Here is a 24,272-nt window from a genome sequence, read left to right as displayed (position 1 = left end):
AGAAGATTTTTGTAAAAGTTAACGACGACGGACGACGACGACGGACGACGACGGACAACGGACGACGGACGCCAAGTGATGAGAAAAGCTCACTTGGCCCTTCGGGCCAGGTGAGCTAAAAAACTAAACAATAGCCAACATTTTAGACAAATTCATGGCTAGCAAGGATGAAGATTAACCCCATATCAACACAAGTTGGTTTTTTGTTGTTGCTGGAAATACTTTCTGTAAAGAACTAAAACAAACAAAACCCAAGTTATTATATATTTATTGTTCTATATACATTATTGTACATGTTTATATTTACATATCATGTATAGCAACCATTCATTTCAAACAACTTAGACATGTGATTTGTGAATTTGTAATTTTAAATGTATTTTTCCCCCTACATAAATTTTGAAATTTTGTTCAGAAACATTCTGCAATTTTATATATAAAGTTGAAATGTACATTATGTACAATTTGCTTGATTTAACTTTTTTCAATTTATAAGAGCTTATTTCCGAATGCATGTAAAGCAAGACTTTAGTTAGCTTGCTTGCTTTGTTTGTATATTGTACAATTATAATTGGAATAATTTCCAATCAAATTTAAATGTAATATATAGATTTAACTATGCCTATATGTATTGTTTGAAGATGGCAAATTTAATAATAAAGTTTTAGCAAACATTTATACAAATAATGCCAGCAAGCCAACCAAAGTTTAACACTTCAAACATTAGGAAATTACCTGTAAAGTTTAGTTTTAATGAACAGTTATTGTTTTCATATCCTTCCATACAAAATATTATCATACATGTATTTTTATAAGTCTTGTCTATCTTTTTTAATCATTGCTATTTGACAACACACTCCTATGGCACTAAATTATAACAAAACAATGGTTAAAAAATATATAACAAGATGGAATTATGATCATTTGGATACACATAAATGATTTTTACAGTACATAAAACTTACATGGCAGATGAAGACATGAAATAGAGCACCTATAAAGGGGCTTGTCAACTGTACACTGTATTCTTATGAGGTAGCACACATTCAAAAATGCTGATTTAAAAAAAAATACATTTCAAAATACTTATTCCCTAAAAACTTATAATTCAAAACAAAACATACTAAGTTCTAAAAAATCTTTAAAAAATTCCTTCCTCAACAAAATTCTTAACAACCCAATAAAATGACCAGTTAAACTGGACTTGCATTAAGGCAGAGTTTTTCCACAACTTAAAAGATTTGTTTCTTAAACATTTTTATCTACATGACTATAATTTTAACAATCATTAACATATTTATGTAAAACGATACATTAACAAAGAGTTATGAGTATTATATAGCACTAGGATATGTCCATTGAAAGACTTGTTGAACGACTAAGTTCCCTTCTTGGCATCTTTTGACTTTTCTGTACCAGGTGCTTTTAACTTGTCTTTACTTTCCCCAGTCTTGACAGCATCAGAGGAAACAATGTTAACTAATTTCTGGAAGCAGATTAACCACTGTCTTTTGTCATGTTCGTCAGCTGCTATCAATGTGTGTGACTGGCCTTTATCTTGTTCGCTGAATGACACTCGGAACACATTTTTTACTACAAAAGAAAGAAAATTAAAACATAAAATTTTAACAATTTTATCTATCTAACAAATCTACCAAGAAAGTAGTCTGAACTGTAATTTCATTCAAAATCTTATACAGGTGTCTAATAGCAATGGTAAGCCTTAACTAACATAAGGCAATTATCAGAATAATCAATAAAATTCTGAAATCTGACAAGTGACAATTCATTTTCAAATTTTATTGTCTATGGCCTTGTTTAGCTTACTATAACAGTATTGACTATGCTCATTGTCAAAGGTCATTTAGTGACCCGCAGTTGTTTGTTTACATCATGTCCTTTTGGTCATTTTGTTAAAGTGGTCTCAAAGGCAATTAAACAACCCGTTGTTTTTGGGGAGGTCTCCATCTTTTGTGGCTATGACAATTTTTTAAACCTATCTACATCTCTCATGTAATGTTTTTAGGGATTTTTTTTTTTTTGATTTTTTTGTTAAGAGTATTCCTTCCTTCCTTGCCTTTTCTCCACAGCAATACATAGTTCTAACTTACTAAACTGATCAACAAATAAACACAAGACCTTAGTTATAATATTCATATGTTAAGGCAAAAGTCAAAAATACTTTTTTGTATGAAACATTTCTTGAAATTTTAAAAATTAATCTATCATTTTGTATCCATTATTCAAAATAAATGAAAATAAAAATATCTGAATTTATAAAATATGAAAAAGAAATCTTACCTGTTTGTCCTGATCCAAAAGCACTCCTGAATGAACCCATCTTGACTTCCCCATCTTTCAGGTCAGTAACAACCAGCTGGTCTACAGGGATAGGCTGTCTGTACACTTGGAAGGTCTGTTGTCCACTCTGGCTATTGAGTCTTGTCACAACTAACACCTCATCAAACAGGAAAACATGTAGCTTCTGTAAAAATAAATATAAAGAATACATTAATCTGTTATTTCAAAAAATGTTATTTCAAATTGACAAACAGACTTATTCACAAAAACTTATAATTATAACTGAAGAACATGTACACCATTCAACGACATCAAATACCAAATGAAATTGTCCTTATACATAGTACAACAGAAAAATGTAATATTTTTGATAAAAAAAAAAAGAACTTTAAAGAAGTCACAGAAAAAAGATTTTGAGGTGAATGAAGCAGATGTATGCAAGGTGAAAATTTCAGACCACAAGGCATTTGTGGTGGTTGCTGTATAATTTAAGCATATCCCTAACCTCATCTTATTTTAGTTATATCATAGATTCAGGATTCAAGATTCAATAGTTTATCATATGTTTTGTTTTTTTTAATTCCATGATAATCACATAAGATCATTATTATACATAATAGTAATATGATCTACTTACACTGCCTTTGTTATTCTTCAGGGAACCACTACACACCAAAGTTGTAGAATCTTCTAATGACTGACATGTCTGAAACACAAGACAAATTGTTATACACAGTTGTTATTCCATACAAATTATATATACTTGCACCTGATAATTAAATTTTAGAAATGTTGAACTTTCCTTTAATAGGAATACACTTTGTTTTTCTTACATTTAAATTCCTCAATTAACATAACTTCAAAGAACAAATATTTTTAAACAGTCTTGTATAAAAAAAAAAAAAAAAAAACCTATTTTTTCTTCAATCATGTCTGGTATTTACTAATGATCTCGCTTGAAATAGCCCCTTTAACCATGTTAACCATTGAGAGAAAAAGAAAAAAGAGTCTTAGGAATTTTCTTGATGTAACATGAATAAAACATAATTTTTTGTCAACAGTATTTTGGAGAAAAATTATACATCCATTAATTAATGTTTGTTATTGATCTGACAATAAGTTTGTTGATTTCTTATTATCAGAATCTATTACATCATACAAATGTTATTATTATTACCTCTTCCTCATAAATGAAGTTGATCTTGGCTCTGAAGTAGTTACACTTGGCTTTACCCATCTCTCTGTCAGCTTCAGCAATCACATTCTCTGCCAACTTGATCTAAAACAAAAATAATAAATACAATAATAAGTATTGAAAATGAATTATACTTTTTTGCAAGTGAATCAAACAACTGAATTCAAAGATAAGTTATCTTTTGTTTAAAACAATGTTGGTTTTTGTTTTTTGTTGGTTTTTTTTTTTTTTTTTTTTTGGGGGGGGGGGGGGGGGGGGGGGGCGTGGATTTACATGTGTTTAATCTTCCGGAAATTTTGATGAACTATAAAATTAACTAAGTTAACTAAACTCTATCAGCGAATTAAAGAAGCTTTCAATCTGAAGAGGACTTCATTTTCTGATAGGAAATTTGATAGATAAAAAACATGAGCTGAAAGGCAAGTATTTGCAAAATTTCAATTATCATATACATGTTTTCGTGTAGAGTCAATAACAAATAAAAGCACAGAGGACTTAACACAAGGTGTATGTAAATAATTGAATGGCATAGATTTTAAGACAGAATTAAATTCTTTCAAACTTTTAAAACTTTTTCTCCAGAAAATCCCATATTTCAATAAAATCTCATAACTAAGAAGAAATTAGCCAATTTATAAGTTCAACTTACAGCTTCTGCCAGATTCTTGTTGTCTTCTTCATCAAGAACAGTTACCTATAGAAATAAAAGTATAAATCTAATGATTTAAATATTTTAATAATTGATAGCAACTAAAAAGTATTTAAGATCAGGTTTACAATTGTCTTAAAATTTATTTCTTTATGTTAATATTGCGTTTATAAAATAAAATTACACAATTTGACTATAAAAATGTTTTGTTTAATAAGCCTTTTTTTTTCAGAGGTAGAAATATGAAATAGATTTTTATTATCATATATATGAAAGTTCCACAGTATCTTTTAAAAGTCTGTATTTCAACTGAGCATGTTAACTCAAATCCAAACATTTCCATTTTCTTTATTTTGTTTGAAATCTACTCAAAACTGGATGTCCATATTATCTACATTAAATCCTTTTGAATTTTTTAATACCTAAAGTTTAGTTTGAACAGATATGTTATTAAAATACTTACATATTTCTGGATAGTCTTCATCAGAAGTGGATATTTGACAAACTTCCCTCTAGCACCATCTGTAAAATAAGAATTGTTCTGTTAGTTTATATGAATTAAAACTATCAAACTATTAACTAAGTAACCAAATAAAGGCACAAAATGAGACTACTATATCAGACTTCTCCATCTCTAGAAAAAAATTTCAAATTTAGGCAGAATAAATTTACTCTTCAAGGAGTGAGACTCGCTCAGCAAGAATGAGTGAGTTTTCATTTTTTTCAATGACGGAAACCCTTTTCCTTTTCATCCAGAATGGACAATTATTTTTCCAATCTAGGTTTAATGTTTGTACTCATAATAATCAATTCAATACATGTTGTATCTTTAATTTCTCAGAGTGTAACCCTTTCCTCTTACAATCAATAAGTCTATTTCTGTAGACAATCACAACATAGAAAAACATTTATGTAACATTGAAAAATAAAAATAGGTTAGGAAAATCAGTCAGGAAAAATTCTTAGTGGGTTAATAAAAATATTCAATATGAAAATCAGTTCCAACAAAAATTGAACCAATTTATCTATTACAATTTAAACAAACATGTGGGTTTTTTTATTCACGAGATTTTATTCCCATCTGTTTTAATTACATCAGTGAAACTCTGTTGAATGCAGCTGAACATAATAGTGTTGATCAATTCACATTATATAAGATAATATATTTTGACATTAATTTTTGGTTGAAAAATTCTGAAACTTTTATCATAACAACTATAGAAAACCTTTTGTTATAGGTCAATTCAAATATAATTTAAATTAAATGACTACAGAATTTTTTACCAAAAATTCAGAGAAATTTTTTTTGAAGGCTTCATATAAAGCTATATATGAAGCCATAGTATAGATCATACATTGTAATTTAACAATTTTCTCTTCTAAATTACAAATTTTCATTTAAAATTATACACAATCCCTGTCAATCATTTGCTTAAGCTTATAATTTTGAAAATGGGAATCTCATCTGAAATTGTAAATTCACCTAGTAAAGTCCAAAGGTCAAGTTTCCTGCTGAATGGAGAGTCTTGACACCGTTGTAAGAAATCTTCTACTGCTTCGTCATTCTTCTTCTCGTCTAACAAGGCTTTCCCAAATACTTGATTGGCACAGAAGGATATATAGTGATGTAGATTCGGAACCTATAAGCAAAAAAATAATAAATATTTTCATATTCTTCAATAATTTTTCAAACTATTTACTGCTTTTATGTAAAATTTGTGTTAATGGCTTATGTAATAGTGACATCTACATTTTATTTAATGAATGGCTATTATCTATTTTGAATTTATTGAACCATAAAACTAATTTTTGACTCTTCACATTGAATAATCCGCAAAGCGGATTATGTAAAATGTGAAGAGTCAAAAATTAGTTTTATGGTTCAATTAAAATCAAAATAAATTATTGCCATTCATTATAAATAAATTTCTATCAAAACTAAGGCTCAAAGAACTTTTTATATTATTTATATTAACAATAACAACGTACACACATGTTGGCGTATGAATACACAACGTCAAAGTGGGCGTGTCGCCATCAAAATTGACAACATTGAAAATAAAACTAATAATTTTAACCAATCAGAAGACAGTAAAAACACAAAATTTATTTATTCATAAAAACATTGACATTTATTATACACAAGTAACTCTAATTATGATTATGATTATGATACTTCCTCAATGAATACTAACTTATAAAAACTTATAAAAACACTGGATTTTTTTTCATATTTTGTGTTCAGAGATTTTACATTTTATGCATTTCTATCAAATGTCAAAGAAATGATTAGTTTTACATTTGTGCCTTACATTGCCTAACTGAATCAATTGTATTAAAACATTATATGTTACTATTCTTATTATTAAACAATAAAATGACAATGCTTGTTGTTTAAAATCACTTATTCACAATCATGCAAATATTCAAGTTTCTTATAAATTGATAGCCTGCCTCTTACAATGTGATCTCATGGTCTCTACAATATCTCTTTTCTAACTTACCCATTCTTTGAGTAGCTCTCCAACACACTGTGTTGTACCATCTGGTAACCTCTGGTTCTGAAGTCTGTTACACAAGTCTGAAAAAGCAAATATAATACTTATAGAATATAAATTCAAGATATAACATAGATACAATTAACAAATAAACTCAATTAAATAAAACAAGGTAAACAAATAACTTGTGTTTAACAGAATACATTTTGTAGAGTTAAATAGTACCATAATATACTGAAACTGTCCAGTTTATAGAAACTAGAGTATCAGGCGCCCCGAAAAGTGAAACTATTCACCTTTTCTCTTTTTATACACATATGCATTTTATCAAAATCTAGAACCAGTTTCCAAAGCAGACCCTTGTGTTAGTTTGTTTGAAGTACTTTTTCCCAAATACCAATTTTCATTAATCTGCAATTATAATAAACCGTACCTTCATGTATTGGAATCAGTTCATCAATAGGACCAAATATCTGTTTCAGTTCACCATCTGACAACAACTGTAGTTTCTTCAGGGAATCATGATAAGTCTACAAGAAATAAAACTTTTAGTTATCATAGAACCATGGGTTGATTTCATTTTAGATGTAGTATAACAATAATGAAGCTTTTGTGCTTAAGATCTCACTGTCACTTTCAGATCAAGAACAGCTTTCTTCCTTTGTTTTTATGATGACAAAGTATATATGTAGGGAGAAGGTGACATGAACTATGCAGTATGAGTTTTACGCATTGTTGAAAGCCGTATGATGACCTATAGTTGTTAATTACTTTGTCATTTGGTTTCTGATGAAGAGTTGTCTCATTGGCAACCATAGCAATCTTCTTATGTTTATAATATACCAATCTTTTTTTGTTTCAATTTTATATTGTAAATGTTTTTCCATACATTTGTATTATAACTGATCTTAATATTCAGGTAAGCAATCTTTAATCTCTTCTGATCATTTTAAAATGTTTAACAATAAATTAGAGTAATAAGAGCATTTTTATTCTTTGCCCTTTTCAACAAATTAATCACATAACATGTAATGGTTAATTGCATGTTCATTGTGATGTAATCTTACCTTCTTAACAATGATGAGGTCCTCTACCAGATCATTTTCACTTTGATATAGCTCGTAAATTGCCTAAAAAAAGAAAAAGTTTGAATGATAACTTGCCAAAACTGTTCACATGTGTCTCATTAAGATCTATCAATTATTCCCCATGTTCCTACAAATGGTATGTCAGTTCGCATGTTCACTGATAAATAACTACCTGTATACATACTGTGTGTGGTAAAATTTGTGTAAAGGACAAATTATATCAATAGTCTACCCAAAATTCTTATTTTCTCCTCCCTAGATATTTTATAAAAACTCAAGTTTCATTTTCAATTTTCAAATATCGGTAGTTGCTGTCATATAAACAAGTAATGTGCAAAAGCTGCACTAAAACAACTCAGTGTAAGACAAGAAAGAAAGTTCAAAGAAAGTTAATTACTGATTTCTATATACAAGCATCTGTCATTTGTTATGCAACTGACATTTAAATATGTTGTGATGTCATTCTCATCAGTGAAAACCTAAAAAACATCTTTAGACAAAATAATCATGATATTTCATTACCTAATAAAACTTGTCTAAGTAATTAACAAATCTCTTTAATTCATACCTCTTGTCTTTTGATGTCTCTGTGACTAAGTTCTGTTGGAAGGTTGCCAACAGTTGTACATATCATGTCACTCCAGGTCCGACTAAGTCTTCTCTTTGCTGGGGAAGGTTGAGGTGCTTTGTAGGGTGTGACATTGACCTTGTTTGCTGGTGATGGTGGAACCTTGAAACTGATGGAACGCTGAAAAGAGTAAAATATAAACAATTATAACTAATTTGGGAATATGCTAAAAAAAAAAAACACTCATCAGAAATACCAGGTTTATAATTTAGTATTCCAGCCAATTTTTGGGTCTATAAAAGACTTATCTGTGAGGCTTGAATCAAAACTTCAAATGGTCATATAAAGTATGAAGATAAACATCGAGAAAGATGATATTAAAAAAGTTTTTTCCAAATAAGGCTTATTTAATCTATATTGCTGATATATGATTTTGAAGAACATTTCTTAAAGCAAATATATATTGCATTCAACTTTGAAAATGAACAGTATAAAGTACTGGTTTAGACTATAAGATTTTTTGAGCCATTGTTTAAACATAAGAATTGCAAATAACTTATCAAACTGAATCTCAAGCATGAAGTATTGGTTTAGTCAATAAAGTTTCCAGAATTTTGCAGTACTATCAAAAACTCTCACACTGTGTTGTTGATCTATGGTGAATCAATAATAAACCACAAAAATGGCAGAGAAACTCATCCATCAAAGGTAATCAAAATTATTCAAGTATTTGTAGGTCATATTGACACATGGTGTACTTAACCCACAACCAATTTTTGAAGACTACATTTGATTATGTGTAAAACATTATTAAGAATACAGGACAATCTTTTAATGGTGTTTAAAATAATTTTTTCAAGATAATGCCCCATGGATATACATGATATAATATTTTACATATAAGGTTACATTCAGTTAATATAATATGGTTCAAAAAACAAACACACAATAAATTTTTGAATAAGTAACCATTTGGAATAGCATATTTTTTAATATTTGAACATTTTGATACAAAAAAAAACACAATCCATGGACCATCCAAATTTCTAAGAACTTTAGTACATAAACAAAAATTATTTTTGGGAGGGTTTTGCACTAAGCCAAGAAACAAACATTGATGTTAAATTAATAAAATTTCTCCATACAACTATTGTTTCCTATGAGTTAATCTTCAAGTGTTTATATTCAACTCTTAGTTTACTTCAATACAAAGAGAAACAAGAATAACAAGATATAAAACAAATGTATACAATGTATGTTTTTTAAGAAAGTGTTAACTTTAAATAAATGTTTACAGAAGTAAAGCCAACATAAGAAAACAGTCTCTTATGCTAATGTCATTTCTGTATAATTAAAAGTCAATGTTTGGAGTAAAAGTTGCTTTATCACATGTTTATGAATCATGCTTGATGAAATGAGAAATTCAACAGTTTCTATGATTATACACAGGGGTATGGTATGTACAAATGGCTTCATCAATTACATCACTAAAACAGATGCTTTATTTTCAAGTGTTTTCAAACACACATTGTTGTAACACTCCAATATGTAAGTTTTTTAGATTCATGCATGACTTTGCATAAATATGTATTGCCAAAAAAGCAAGCATTTTGTCACAAGGACTAAACCCATCTTTCATGTCTTTTTAAGAATTTCTAAAATAATTAAAACTGGCCTAGCGTGCAAGAGAAATTCTGTGGTATTTTTAAAGCTTGAAACTTTTGGTCAAAGGGGAATAATTCCCTTCACAATCACTTCCAATTGAAAGTTATCTATTCACCCAATTTTGAGATTTCTTTCAGTTATAGTTGCCCCCTTTTATGATGATTGAGATTACACAAAAATATAGAAATCAAGTTTGCGTTGTTATTACATTGTAATTTAAGGTGACTTATTCTGGCAAATAAAATAATCTTACTACCTTTTCACAAATGACATATATCAAAGTTACATAGATCTGGAAGCATTGAAAAACTTTCAAAAATAGACTGGGTTAAGAATAATAAGTTTGTGAGTATTCTGAAATACCATGGTAACCATTTTACACAATGTAGAATTTCTGTCAATTGATTGCTAACAATAGACCAATAAACTTTTACTTCAGCATTTAAAAATCTATTACTACCTTGAACCTTCCCTATAACTGTTATAGTCTGAGAATATAATTCTTTTACATGTGCAGTACACAATTAGTGTTATCTAAGAGCAGATTGGAAGAAGAAAAAATCTGATTTGCTGCTGATGTGTTTTTAATTTCTTACATAATTTGCCAACTGTGATTTTTATAGAATGTTGATCACCCAATATTACATTATAATTATATAATGCATGTAATTCATTTTATATACAATATCTTTATAATTACCAAATTATAAAATCGTGAAACTTAAGTTATCTTTTTTTTTATTGTTATTTGCACTCTTAACAGGCTAAAAATAAATATCATAAACAAAAATATATACTGAAGGTCATTACCCCTTATAGTGATTCAAATTTATAAGATGTATTACCAACCAGTAGTTATGTGTTATGCATATAATGCCAAGGGGTGTTTATCATTCAAACTTCTCCATGGGAAAGATATTCAATAATCATACATGTAATTGTTTTTTTCTGCCAAAAATAACTTAAAATTATCACATCTCTGTCAAAACTACAAAGTTTTATGGATCCTTACTCCTGATCTGTTTCATTACTTCTAATTTAATCTTTTAGCTCAATGAAATATTTTTTTAATTTCATCAATTTTGTAAGTTACAGTTTTAAACTGAATCTTAAAATCATGTTTTCTATGTCTTATCTGGCATGTTTTAAAGTTTACTAAACGTTTAGATTTAGACATGATTTTTTAGTGAACTTGACAACAGTTAAAACTAGACAGACACAGATTTTGAAAAAAATAAATCTTCAAACTTTAAATATTATATATCTTTTAATTTTGAAGCTATATCCTAGTATTAATTTTTAAATTTCAAACTAAAACCTGAAATACACAATGATTTTTATTTCATACCTTTAAAATTCAGTTACAAAATATTAGATTTCAATGAAAAAAAATCATATATCATCTAAATTATGTTGTAATTCATAAAAGTAAAATGCTTTTCAATTGTTGAATGGATTACTCTCTTACACCATGCAATGACATGTACTAGGAAATATTGTCTTTTTGCAAAGTATATTCAAGATTTTTTTTCTTTCGTTATTTGATACAGTTATCAAGCTTGCTCTTGTTACTAAAAATCATCTTAATTATTGAAACTTTTTTAGTAAAGGTAAAGTAATTTTTTTCTTATTTGAACATATTTTTATTTAACTCTCAAGTTTAGAAAGTATTAAATGATATTTTACACAAACTTGCTGTTATACTTATCTTATACGTGTCACTCCCAAAACATGTTTTTATCATGACTATGTGAGTGACATTTTTTTCTTCTTATAACAGATTACATCAAATAAAATGTAATGAAAAGTTATGTCAAACAAATGAGAGAAAAAATAGATACAAACTAATTAATTACATGCAAAAACACCAGTCTAAGTAAAAGCTAAAAGACCATGCATTACCCCCCCCCCCCCTTTTTAAATTACAATTGACTTACCTGGAATGTTTCTGAACCCTTTTTGGCCGACTTGGAGGGAGAAAGCAGGTTGGCAATTGAAGATACCCTCAGTAATGATTTACGACTCTTTTTCTGCAAGACAATAAAACACATGTGAAAATCGTCATTTATCCATAACTAGGGCTAATTATAAATCTCATATGTACAACCAATCTGATCAGATGAAAGGATAACGATGTTATTAACATGTCATGTTCGCTTTAATCCCCTGGTACTTGGTAAAACAGTTGTTATATATAACAGTGATGCAGTGCATTTCAGATCAATATCTATTTTATTAATACAGCACCATCAAGAATTTACAAGTATGCAGAGAAAAACCTTAAATATTGATTCGGCATTTATAATAGCAGTAATACTGCAAACTTATTTATTGATAATCAAAAGTCTGAGTCTGAAGATTGATTTGTTACTTCATGGGTCCCATTCAAGGAAACTGGTTAGTGTGAATCATCAAGCAAATACTATTTTGTAGTAAAACAATCATTTGAAAATAAATTTTAATCTTCATGCTATTCATAATCAGATATCAAGATCATTGATTGTGTAAATAAAGCAATAAAATTTAAGATTTAGACAATTAAAAAAATATTTAAATATTTACACTTATTTGAAATGTTCTTGTCCTGAATTTGTATGAAATATTGGCCACAGGACATAAAAGCAACAATTAATATTCTAACAATTAAGATTATTGATTAAGTAAAAAAAGCAATAAAATAAAGGATTTAGGCAATTTAAATTAATTTTAGGGAGTTAACACTTTATGCATGTACTTGATAGGAATTTAAGTCAAATAGTTTCCACTGGACATTCTTCAAAGAAACAATGTAAACTAGCATATTCTTTCTTACAACTTTTTTAACAGTTCTTACACAATAAAGAAATTATAAAAAGTTAATAAAGATTACCTGGTAAGGATTAAAATCCAATAAACAATATTTTGCACTACTAGATGCTTGAACAACAAATTGTTTACAGAAGAGTATTCTGTTTTTTAAATCAGCTGTTTCCATAACATATAGGCCCAAAAATCCTTCATATCTTTCACATGACTAAGACATTAAAGAAGTAAGTAAATTGACATGAAGGTATAAATGAGTCACATGTTTTACCTATAAATACAGGTATTTCGATCTTTATACCTACTATCAAAAAGCAATTTGTTTATTGTTTTTATCTTGTTGGAGGATTATACCTTTAAAATGATATTTATTCTAATTGTGTTGATAGGTGCAAACTAATACATTACATAAACAATTAACATCCTTTTCTTGTTAGTAGAAAACACTTAATAAGTATTACATAACAATTTCTGGCTTTAAACTAGCATTTAACCGTCAGACAAAAAAACTTAATAAGTGTCTGTTCTGTGTAATTGAAAAATATTCCTTCTGACAAACAACAATTAATTTACCATTGAGTCTGCAAGAAACATGTTGCTTTTTAATTAGAAACATATTTATTTATTTACCAATGCAGGCAATGCAACACTTTTTTGTCAATGGTGTAATAAATATTGACATTTGTCTTTTCTCTTTAACAAGGTCTTTAACGCCCTTGTCATTATCAGTAACAGCTATAGGCATTTAGAAAACAATCAACCAAATTTTATCATTATAGATTACAGTGTATTATCTTTTTTATACAATGAGTACCTTGAGAGCATTTATAATTTTTTTCTTTATTTTCTCAAAATATATTGTTAAAATTATTCTTTCCACTTTTCTTGGGTTATATGATAGAGTTACCCCTTATTTGAACTTTTTTAAAGGGCTATTACGGAAATATATATATAGTGACAAAATTAATCCCTGGACAATGACTTTGTGGGTTTTTTTTACAATTTTTATTTTTTTTATTGCCTGATAAGTAAAACTTCATAAAATATTTTATTCTGGTATGTAGCATTTGACAAATACAGAAATTATTAAAATAACTCAATCTAGAAAAGATCCTGATTAAAAAATAAAACCAGCATGATTTTAGATGATGAATTTTAGATTTATAAAATTTATGAGTTATCTCCCATTGTTCACATTATTTTTTTCCAAATAATTGAGAAAATTCATTGTTTCAAACATGTTAAATAAATAAAACATATTCCTACCTTGACTGTTACATCTAAACTCTGTACACTTATAGTGTCTTCATCTGCATTCTTTCTCTTTCTTTTACGCTGTAAAGAAAATAGTTAACTTATAACCACAGTAATCCACCTAAGAAGAGAAGTTGGCCTAGTATGCTTCTTTATAAAACAGGTAGTTGTTGAGTAAATCATGGTATATATATATTTATATAATTAAGTCTTCCGTTACTGTCATCTTGCTCTAGTAATATTGAGCAATATTTATTTATGTGTCATGTTCTATTAATTACTACTAGATTTTTGGCACTGATAGTATCATGATCTTTGACATATAAACATACTTAATCCTACATTGTGTACTTTTAAAAATATATCCCACTTCTTACATTTTAGCCAGCTAAAAAAGTATCAGCGTTATTTGTTTTCCCCTTTAATATAAATTGGACCAGTATATCAGTCAATACCCATGTTTGGAGTAATATCTTTTATCCCTTTTTTATGTCCTAAAATGCTAATAAGACAAAGAAATTTCCCTGGATGGAGATCAAACTAATTTGACATCTTAAATTCCAAGCTTACAAATATCAAAATTAAAATCAACTAATTTTTTCCATATAAATAAAAAAAACATGATCTGCGACAAACATAACTTATTATATACACAAAAATAAACAATACAATATTAAAATACATGTAGCAGTTCAAATTATTGTTTTGGGTTATAAACAACTATAAATATACTTACCAGTACAGGAAAGTCAAAGCTTGCTAGACCAATAATAGAATGTCTTCTGGAACTCTTCACATCTTTAATTTCTGGTATTCTGTAAACAAACAAATATTTTTACATCTATATTTTGTTATAATTATTGATTGAACATATATGAAAAAGGGGGAAAAAATTTTATCTCAATTTAATAGGATTTTTTCTTCTTTTATTACATATTTTTCTAGTCAAGTTAGTTAGAAAAAAAAAATATGAATATATTCATTTTAATTTAATAAGTAGTCAACAACGTTGTTTTATGAAAATTACATATATTTTCACTTCAAGATGATAAATGAACTACTACATTTACATAAATGCGTTTAGGAGTAGGTTATACATGTATAATGAACAATTATAAATATTTCCTCTTTCAGAATGGATACAAAATATTCCTTAATATCCTTGTAAGAGTCAACACACCTAAATTGCACTTTAAGAATTAATACATAATAGTCTTAAATATCCTCTTAAAGAATTAATACAAAATAGTCCTAAATATTCTCTAAAGAATGAATACAAAATATTCCTAAATATCCTTATGAGTGTAAAATAACCTACTCTTCCATATTAAAAGGATCTCTTTGTAATATATCACATGTAAATATCTCAGGACTTCCAGGACTGAATGAGGCATAGGGTGGAGAAGAAGCCATTTAGAGTATATAATTGTTTTGACAGCTCTTTTACTCAAGCTGTCTTATATAAACTCTCTATTATCTTTTTACAAGATCAAAGTATTATTAAAATGCTTGTCACATCTGCTTGGGCTTGGACACACCCACTTAAGACAAACACTTCCCTAATTATGTGATGACATTTAACCTTTGGCAAGAAGGATTAACACCTAATTATTTCTTATTTAATCAATTATAAATAATACTAACAAAAGAATAGATAATTGGCTTGGTTAATTGTCACTTTTGTTCATAATTAAAAACTTTCAATAAAATAATATTATCTCAAAATCTGACAATAACAACTTAAGGCATACAATGATATGTCAATAAAAAGTAAAGAAATAACAATAAACTATTAAAATGTCTTTATAATAATATTATTAGTAAATAAACAAAAAAATAATAAACAAACAAATTTAGATATGAGGGAATGGCTTGAAAAAATATCACAGAACTAAATAAAATCATTACATTCGAAAAAGGTGTACATTGTTCATGATGTTTGTAACAATAAACCAACTTTATTTTTCAATGTACATGTAAAAAAATAAACAAGAATGCACCGTACTGCAATATATGTATAGTCTTTTTAGAATTCTTATAAGGATAATATTATCACTCTATGGATCAGGATGTTACTGTCATTGACTGTTGCAGATAAAAACAACAGATTCCTGATGAAATACAACTCCAGTAAAAAGTAAGTATAATTTGGTAAAGTCTGTATACATGTTTATATATGTCATGTAGGTGTGATTCTCCAATGTAAAAATAGAGAAAAACCCAATTTTTTAGATATATAATTATATATAAACGGTCTTCTGATTTAAACATTGTTGCATAAATCAAACTTTATTATAAAGCTGGAAATTTAAATAGTTGATTTTAAAGTAACACATTTTTTTCTAGTCAATTTTAATCATCATAATCATAGCTTTTAAAAGCAACAAAACCAGTATACCTCCCATCTATGGAAATAATTTGTATTCAATTGTTATTTAAAAATCATACACTGGCTTTCAGTTTTAGTAGTTAAAAGTTTTCTAGATTTAGGGATTGAAGTTAAAATTTTGGCATGGTAGTGCAAATCTTAAATTTTGTAGTCCACATATAATTTCTTATACATTGTACAAGAAAAGCAGAAATTTGAGTAGCCCACACCAAAATTAAGGGGTTATTCGCAGATGGGACCGTGCTAATTTCCAACCTGAAGAAAGTCCTATACCCAGTCAGCTTAGTATGCAAGAAAAGTTAAACTGTTGTCATATTAATACTAGACTTGAATATTTGCACAGAAACAAAACAAGAAGCCTAAATTTCCCACATCATATAATATATAATAGTTCAAAAAAAATATAATAATGATGTACTTGTATGTATTCTCCAAATGCTATAGAATTTGTAAAGGTTTTCTCAACATAATATTATACCAGAACCAAAAAACAAGTGACATTTCTCACTATAGATAATTTAAAATGAATAAATTCAAAACGTCCTACTCTATCAGATATATATATACACTGTACTTGTAATGACTAAAAAAATTAAAAAAACTTTATTCATTAATTACTTATACATGCATTCAAGCTTAAGATGACAAAAAATTTAGAACTTTTACCTGAAATAACCTTGTTTTTGTTGTAATCAAAATATAGACAAAAGTAACATTTATTGTACAAAAGCTTGAGGGAATGTGATAAAGTATGTCAAACAGGATGATCCTATAAACTGACTCTAGGCACTGCATATGAAAATGAACTGAGAGAAAATATATTAAAAGAAAGGAGACAGGAGACACATACTTTCAATAGTTACAGGATAACTCATCCTAAAATGTATGGAGATGTACATGTTGTTTACTGAGCCTGGAAATTAAGACCCCACACCGGGTAAACTTATATAATTATCAATCCTTTAAACTAATACCAATTCTACACTGTAATTAGATCTTAGGCATGTTAGGGGCACACTACATTGCACGCATTTTGGGATGAAAATGTTTTACGTTTGCGCGCAGCTTTTGATATATATTTGACCCATAGGCTCTACAATCAGTCGGTTCCTGTATCTTGACATTGCAAAAGGTCATGTATTTAACTGTTAATGACAGTAAATCCATTAAATGCTGTATGTATTCTGATTATTATTATAATAGCCTAAGATGCATGATTTTTTCATAAGTTCTTATAAGTCAGTAACTGCAAGTACTCTCTGATCTGTTCTTGGTGTCTTTACATGTCCTGTCTGCATTTTTGTTCGATGTATTTCAACTTTGCATAAAAAGCATATAAATCTGATGAATTACGCCAACTATAGTTGGCTCTTACAGGTATGCTGTACTGTACAAAATGATTGCATGCTTTACTTAAACGAATGCAACTAATTATCATGATTATAATCTATTATATTTAAACATTTTTAAAGGTAATAAAATTAAAACCTGGCGATTTCCTGTCAATTTGATAAACAAAACAAATTCTGTATCCAAAATGTCTCAAACTTTAGTATTGTCGCAAAACTTCAGGGTTTTATTTCTTCTTTAATATCCAAACAAACAAAATAGCAATGTCTGAGAAATTAATCATTTTTAGTCATTAAATAGTTTCAATTTTAAACTGTGGACTTTCCTAAACTTAAGTAAAAGCAACTAAACAGTCAAATGCTATGAAATATAACAGTGTGATATCGGCAATTTGAAAAAAAAGGTTATCAAATTTCAAGACAACTCAATACTTATCAAAGGTACTAGGCTAATAATTTAATATGCCAGACATGCGTTTTTGTCTACATCAATGACGCTCAGATCAACCAACTACCTTGTTCATGTATGTAATGATTGTCACCATTTCCAGCTTTGACCATTATTGTCATAACACAGCAAAGTTATTTTCAATAACTTTTTGGAGAAATTAGCACCGTGTATAATTCCTGTTATTATTGGGATATAATATTCATTTATACAATCATCCTTTACCTTTTTAGGAATAATAAATGGAATAATAAATGGTTGCCTCTTAAGGGTAAAGAAACATTTGATGATAAGCTTCCTTTTCCATTGGTGAGAAAATTACTTTACATCATTTCATCATTTATTATCATCTGAAAGTCAAAACAAAATACGTTTTCCAAGGAATATTCTGAAATATGTACAACTGATTAACATTCGGAAAGATCTGCAGAACTTCTCGTACTTGACCCACTTGACAATTTGAAATGAGGGGGGGGGGGGGGGGGGGGGGACAGTTTGAAAAGTGGTTCAAAAAAGGATATAAATCCATCATATGATAAGGTATGACATTTTATTTATTATTTGAGATGTTCATTTGTAAGGGTAATGACAAAAGTAAACTTAAAACTGTCAAAAACATTGTCAAATTGTTGTTCAAAGTTCCCACAAAAATTTGTTGGGAATCCGCTACGAGAAAATGGATGGTTGTTATAAGACAGGGGTGTGGAAATATTTGTTCTGAGCACTTGTCCCTGGGCAAGTAAAACTGTAAATTTTACTTGTCCGGAAAAAAGTTACCTGCCCTGACGGTCCCAATAAATATTGTAGTATTTTATTGTTAGCTAATATATGATTCTTAGCACTGTTTTGCATCCCAAACAAATCAATGAAATCAATTGGTTTATATGTGTAAAAATTAAGGATGTTGGAAATGGGTTTATAACATCAATGGCACAGAAACTCAAAAGCAAACCAACTAAATAAAATGACATGTAAAGGACAAGTTTGCAGCATTGTTTTTTAATAAAAATTGTAGGCCAGTAGGTACACTACATCAGAGATATCCATATCTCTGACTACATATACTAAATTTAGAGGACAGTGAGTGAAGAAATGGAAACTAACTAATTATTTATATCAACTGACACTCTTGGTTTTTTCTTGGTATTTGAACACTTCTACTTACCACTTAGACAACACATAAGGTTGCCGTTGATGTATAAATAAGACGAAAACAAAACTTATTATCTGAATTTCTTTCCAAGGGGTAATCTGATATTCCCGATGTCTGATATTCTCGCTTCCGTCTTTTTTTTTTATATACACCGTGACCATCTCCGTTTGCGTTTCATGCTTATGACTTGACTCATCATTCTTTTTGTCTTGCTTGCCTGATGTTTTATTTCAAAAGTATTCATCAATTTGAATCTCGATTCAAAATCTTAAATAATGACACTTCCGGTGAATAGTGGATAAAACATAATCGTTGATCCCGGGTCAATGGACAAAGCCAATCCAATATCAGGCGACTCGGGTAAGAATACTTATTTTTACCCATTTTGGTAAGCGATCTATTTCCGGAGTTATGTAATATTTATCGTCATGAACATTGATGTTTAAACTTAAATATATGTTTTACTCGCTGATTATTGGTTTTTTTTACATAAATTAAACATCATTACACGTTTTGAAATTAATCCTATATTTTTGCTGAATTTAAACTTTGTCTTGTATATTATTTAACTTGTCCACGGGCAACCAAGACAAAAATAATTACTTGTCCGGGTGTTAAAATGTATGAGTCAGGCATAGCATTTCCACACCCCTGTAAGATGTTGAGGTTCAACATTGATAGTAAAAAAAAATATCCGATAAAAAACATTGAATGTCTATGATATGAACCTGCCATGTCTTATATTATGGGGACAAAGTCCCCTATTACAGTAGAAAATTCAATAAAACAAAAAAAAACAAAATCGGGGAAAATCGGGGGGAAAAAAAATTGGGAAAAATCGGGAATTTTTCATTGTACTAATGAACTCAAAATCGTTCAATTTTTTTTGTCATGTTTTTTAATTTCCGGATCTGCGCAGAACACATAACTCTACTTCCTTCTTCCTGTCTTGTTGTCGTGAGACTTTGATTAGTCTAGTAAAATATAGGAACTCAAGGAACACAATACCAATATTTCATTTTTAATCATTCTTTGTCTTTGGTATGAATAAACGTTACCTGATGCATTGCGATGCTTTGTTTACATTGAACATGACGTCATAACTTAAATAACGTCACAAGTAAAATCCCTAACAACAGAACCAAAATTGGAAACGTTACGGTATTTCCGTTTCTTTTTTTTAACAAATATTTAAGTTACAAAAAAATAATTTAAACAAACTTCGTCCCCATTCACAGGTAATGCCTGCCTCATATTAATTATTATATAGGACTAAGGGCACATGCAGCTTTGGTCAGGGTTTTTGGTATGCGTTAACTGCCTTCAGGGCTGTCCTTTTGAGTGTCCCTTTAGTAGAGGGTTAGGATTCTTTAAATTAAAGACAAATAGAATTTTACATGGCTGTCTTGATAAGCATGATAAGGGACGAAATGAATAATTTGGGACCCCTGTAAACATGGTAAGTAAAATCATCCTAAAAATCGACACTGCCCAAAAAGAATAACTGGAGTGTGACATATGCTTAAGTTGTAAAATTTACTTGAAAAGGTTTTCGTCTTTGTTTTCTTTCGCTGGCATTGTTGGATACAGGATTTATGCATTTACAAAGTAAAAAAAATAATAAACAGTCTTTGAATATGGCGGCTTTGAACCGGAAACAGTTAAAGCCAATCAAATCGCACGATTTAAAATTTCTTCATCCAATATTATTGCTAAAAATTGGATGACACGTTCGTGGTCTGCCCTTCATTACGGCAATCAGCAAAAATCCAAAAAGTTTAAATTGATTCAACAAAAATAACGGGCAAGTCAAATGCATTTTATATATTGACTGATATTTGAAAGTCATTTTACAAAACCACTGGAAAAATTAACAGGCATTTTACAAAACGCCTGAAATTATTTTTAAAGAAAGAAATGTTGATAGAAAATAAGCCATTGCGAAAGTATTGAATAACAGAGCTATTTTACCTATAATAATCATTCTAGTAACGAATTTTAACGCTTAAATTTTTAAGGGTTTTAATTATTTTAAAAAATGTATACTGAATTGTTTGAAATTCACACATGCTCTCAGCTCAAAATGATTGTTAACAACTAGACAAAGCCTAGTATGGTGAAACCAATGCTATAGATGGAAATCATTTTTGCTTTGCAAGTGGTATAATTTTTTTTTTTTATAAATGGGGACATTAAATATGATTCCTCGTGTAGGGAGAGTTAAGAACTCTGTCGTGGAAGATAGATTTAGACTCTTTAACAACTGTTAAACCTACAATGGAGTTGATGAAAGGAGAAGGTCCGGTAAGACCTCTTTTTGGCCCAAAATACAGCACTTTTACCAATTTGTTGAAATGTAAACTTTTTTGTTATTTATTAGAAAGAATTTGCATAATGGAAATTTAGGCGATAGCAATACATCGGAATGACCTCAAGGTAATCTCGATGTGCAAAGTGATGTTTCATGGCATATTAGATAGATTTTTTCATATATAAGCGGTAATTTGAGTGTCTTTATGACCAAATCAGTTCAAATCTTTCTTATACACAAATTGAATCGACTGAAGTAGGCCCTTTAAGTGTTTAAAAAACGTCATAAATCTTTGATCAGATGTATTTCAAATTTGAGGCTCTTAGAAGACCTTCTCCTTTAGACAGAAGCTTGTTTATGACCAAAACACAGTATCTAGATCAAAACTTTAAAAGATTTATTTTTTTTCGTTTCATTTTCTGATTTTTAAAGATAAATGGACACCAATTACTTTGTCAAACCTTTATAGAATTTTATGAAATATTCGATTTGGCTGAAGCTTTTAATTTATGATTAAGAGATAATATTATATGCAAAGGTTTGAAATTTTCATTTTCAGTTTACTTTAACTTTTCTATAAAAAGATGAATTTAGCTTTTAAACGATTTGTTTTAGACAATTAACAATTAAATTCAGTCTAAACTATCCACATAATTCACTGATATATATATTATATAGTTGAGATATGAGATTTTTAACTTTCTTTTTTCTTTTTAAGACACAGTTCAATAACCTGAGATTTTATTCTTATGCATACATATAGCATTAGATTGTCACTGACTGATTTTAGAAATAAGTACAACTATATGTTTAGATAAGATTTCATTGTCCAATTTTCTTTTTTGGCTACACATTATTAGTAGGTCGGGGTTTTTTTTAACTTTGACTGATAAATGTTTTTAAACAGTTACATGTGTCTTAAATTATGTAACTTTAGTTGTTTACTTTTTGTCCGAAAATTCCCACTCACATATGGAGTTTCCCTGAAATGCAGGTTGCAATTCCAAGTCATGAATAAAATTGACCTCAGACGAGTTAGACAATTCTGTTTAAACCGTTTGTTTTTTTATGCGCTCAAAAGATTAGCATTTATGACTCTCTCTAAAAAACATTCGTAAGAAAGTAAGTAAGTTAAACTTTAATTTGATTCGGCATATATGACAAACATACCGCATAAACTCGAATGAGCTTATGTTGTTTGTTTCATATCCAGCATACGCGAGCATTCGAGAAGCACAAGTTGAGCACACGGGAAAGCTAGCGTACGCATTAAGACAGCAAAAATAGCAACCTCGTGGAGACTTAGAACTCGACATAAGATACAGACGTTTTTGTATTGGTAAAAACGTAAGAAAGGTTGGCCTGTTGCAGGTTTTTACGTTTCAATGTGTTGTTTGATTGCTGTCTCCTTTCAAGAATATTCTCGTAGTGATCTAGACACCAATTTATTTTACTGCGTGTTATCATAGCTGATATATTTAACGGAAAATAAATTTGATGAAGACAAATACATACTGGTACACGATTATCCGATTTCGACCAACGGCATTAACACACATGAAGCATAATGAACCCAGTCACCTGCGTAGTTATTGAGACCCTACCAAGTCAGTTTTTTTTTTATTGTAGTTCATCATTAGTAAACTGGGACCACACGGATATTATATGCAAGACGTGTGATCAGTGGTATCGTATAAATTGCCTTTTTTGTGTTTCTTTTTTCCATGTGACGTGGCTCTGTACTTATACATCCCGTCATTGTATTATTGTTCTATGATACTTTTTGTATTCTCGTCTTTCTTTTTTAAGCTTTTCTGTATGCCTTTTTGTGCTTCTTTATTACATTTGACGTGGCTCTGTACTTGTACGTCTTGTTATTGGGCCACGGTAAATGTTTGTCATCATATTTGTTTGTTTTTATAGGGATTCAGATAATAACACAATGTTGACTGTTGTACCCCTATTTTTACCTATTATGTCTGTTTGTTTTGATCACATATCGTTGTCAATATAACAAAAATTCTGCAACTGTCATACAAGTGAGAGGTTTAGCTATAGCTATAAAACCAGGTTTAATCCACCATGTCCTACATAAGAAAATGCCTGAACCAAGTCAGGAAATCCGAATATGACAGTTGCTGTCCATTCGTTTGATGTGTCTGAACTTTTGATTTTGCCATTTGATTTTGGACTTTCCGTTTTGAATTTTTCTCAGAGTATTAGTATTTTGGAAATTTTGCTTTTTGCCAAGGTTTTCACTTAAAAAGTTATGAATAACTGAATGACAGTATGATAAGCTGGCACATCATAAACTAGCCCACCAACACTACAGTAAGGTACGTTTTGATCTACATGGTATTGACTCAATTGATCCATTTGGAAGTTATATATTGGTGACATCAAACGTCAAAATAGTGAAAAATCACATCCCACAAAAACAGCATAATCGTAAGACAATCACACATAGATCAAAATAAACACAAAAATGCTCATTAGAAGAAAGAGATAACCTTTATAAAAAATCGAAAAAATCCGGGAATCCAACATTTACTAAAAATACAAAGAGGTTAATCACCAGGTACAGGTTCAGCACTATGAACAC

General features: G+C 29.2%; 1 protein-coding gene across 3 annotated transcripts; it reads right to left on the bottom strand.

Moving 5' to 3' along the window:
• Positions 1–252: 252 nt before the first annotated feature.
• On the bottom strand, positions 253–21,014 carry LOC143075107 (rho guanine nucleotide exchange factor 3-like). Of its 3 annotated transcripts, none has more exons than XM_076250415.1 (15): positions 20,900–21,014; positions 14,757–14,835; positions 14,033–14,101; positions 11,902–11,994; positions 8,300–8,479; positions 7,711–7,773; positions 7,077–7,173; positions 6,650–6,726; positions 5,629–5,785; positions 4,609–4,667; positions 4,146–4,190; positions 3,479–3,580; positions 2,939–3,007; positions 2,302–2,485; positions 253–1,593 (listed from the first exon to the last, which is right to left on the bottom strand). In XM_076250415.1, the coding sequence occupies exons 1-15, from the start codon at positions 20,935–20,937 to the stop codon at positions 1,379–1,381; spliced, it is 1,527 nt and encodes a 508-aa protein (XP_076106530.1). In that variant the 5' UTR covers positions 20,938–21,014; the 3' UTR covers positions 253–1,378. The 3 variants fall into 3 exon arrangements, with proteins under 3 accessions (XP_076106530.1, XP_076106524.1, XP_076106539.1); XM_076250409.1 differs by lacking the exon at positions 20,900–21,014 and adding an exon at positions 15,339–15,512; XM_076250424.1 differs by lacking the exons at positions 14,033–14,101; positions 14,757–14,835; positions 20,900–21,014 and adding an exon at positions 12,834–13,002.
• Positions 21,015–24,272: the final 3,258 nt, after the last annotated feature.

Source organism: Mytilus galloprovincialis, chromosome 1, assembly GCF_965363235.1.
Source record: "Mytilus galloprovincialis chromosome 1, xbMytGall1.hap1.1, whole genome shotgun sequence".
In the NCBI taxonomy this organism is placed as follows: domain Eukaryota; kingdom Metazoa; phylum Mollusca; class Bivalvia; order Mytilida; family Mytilidae; genus Mytilus; species Mytilus galloprovincialis.
The sequence above is the reverse complement of the archived record's forward strand: the minus strand, read 5'-3'. Positions and strand labels throughout refer to the sequence as shown.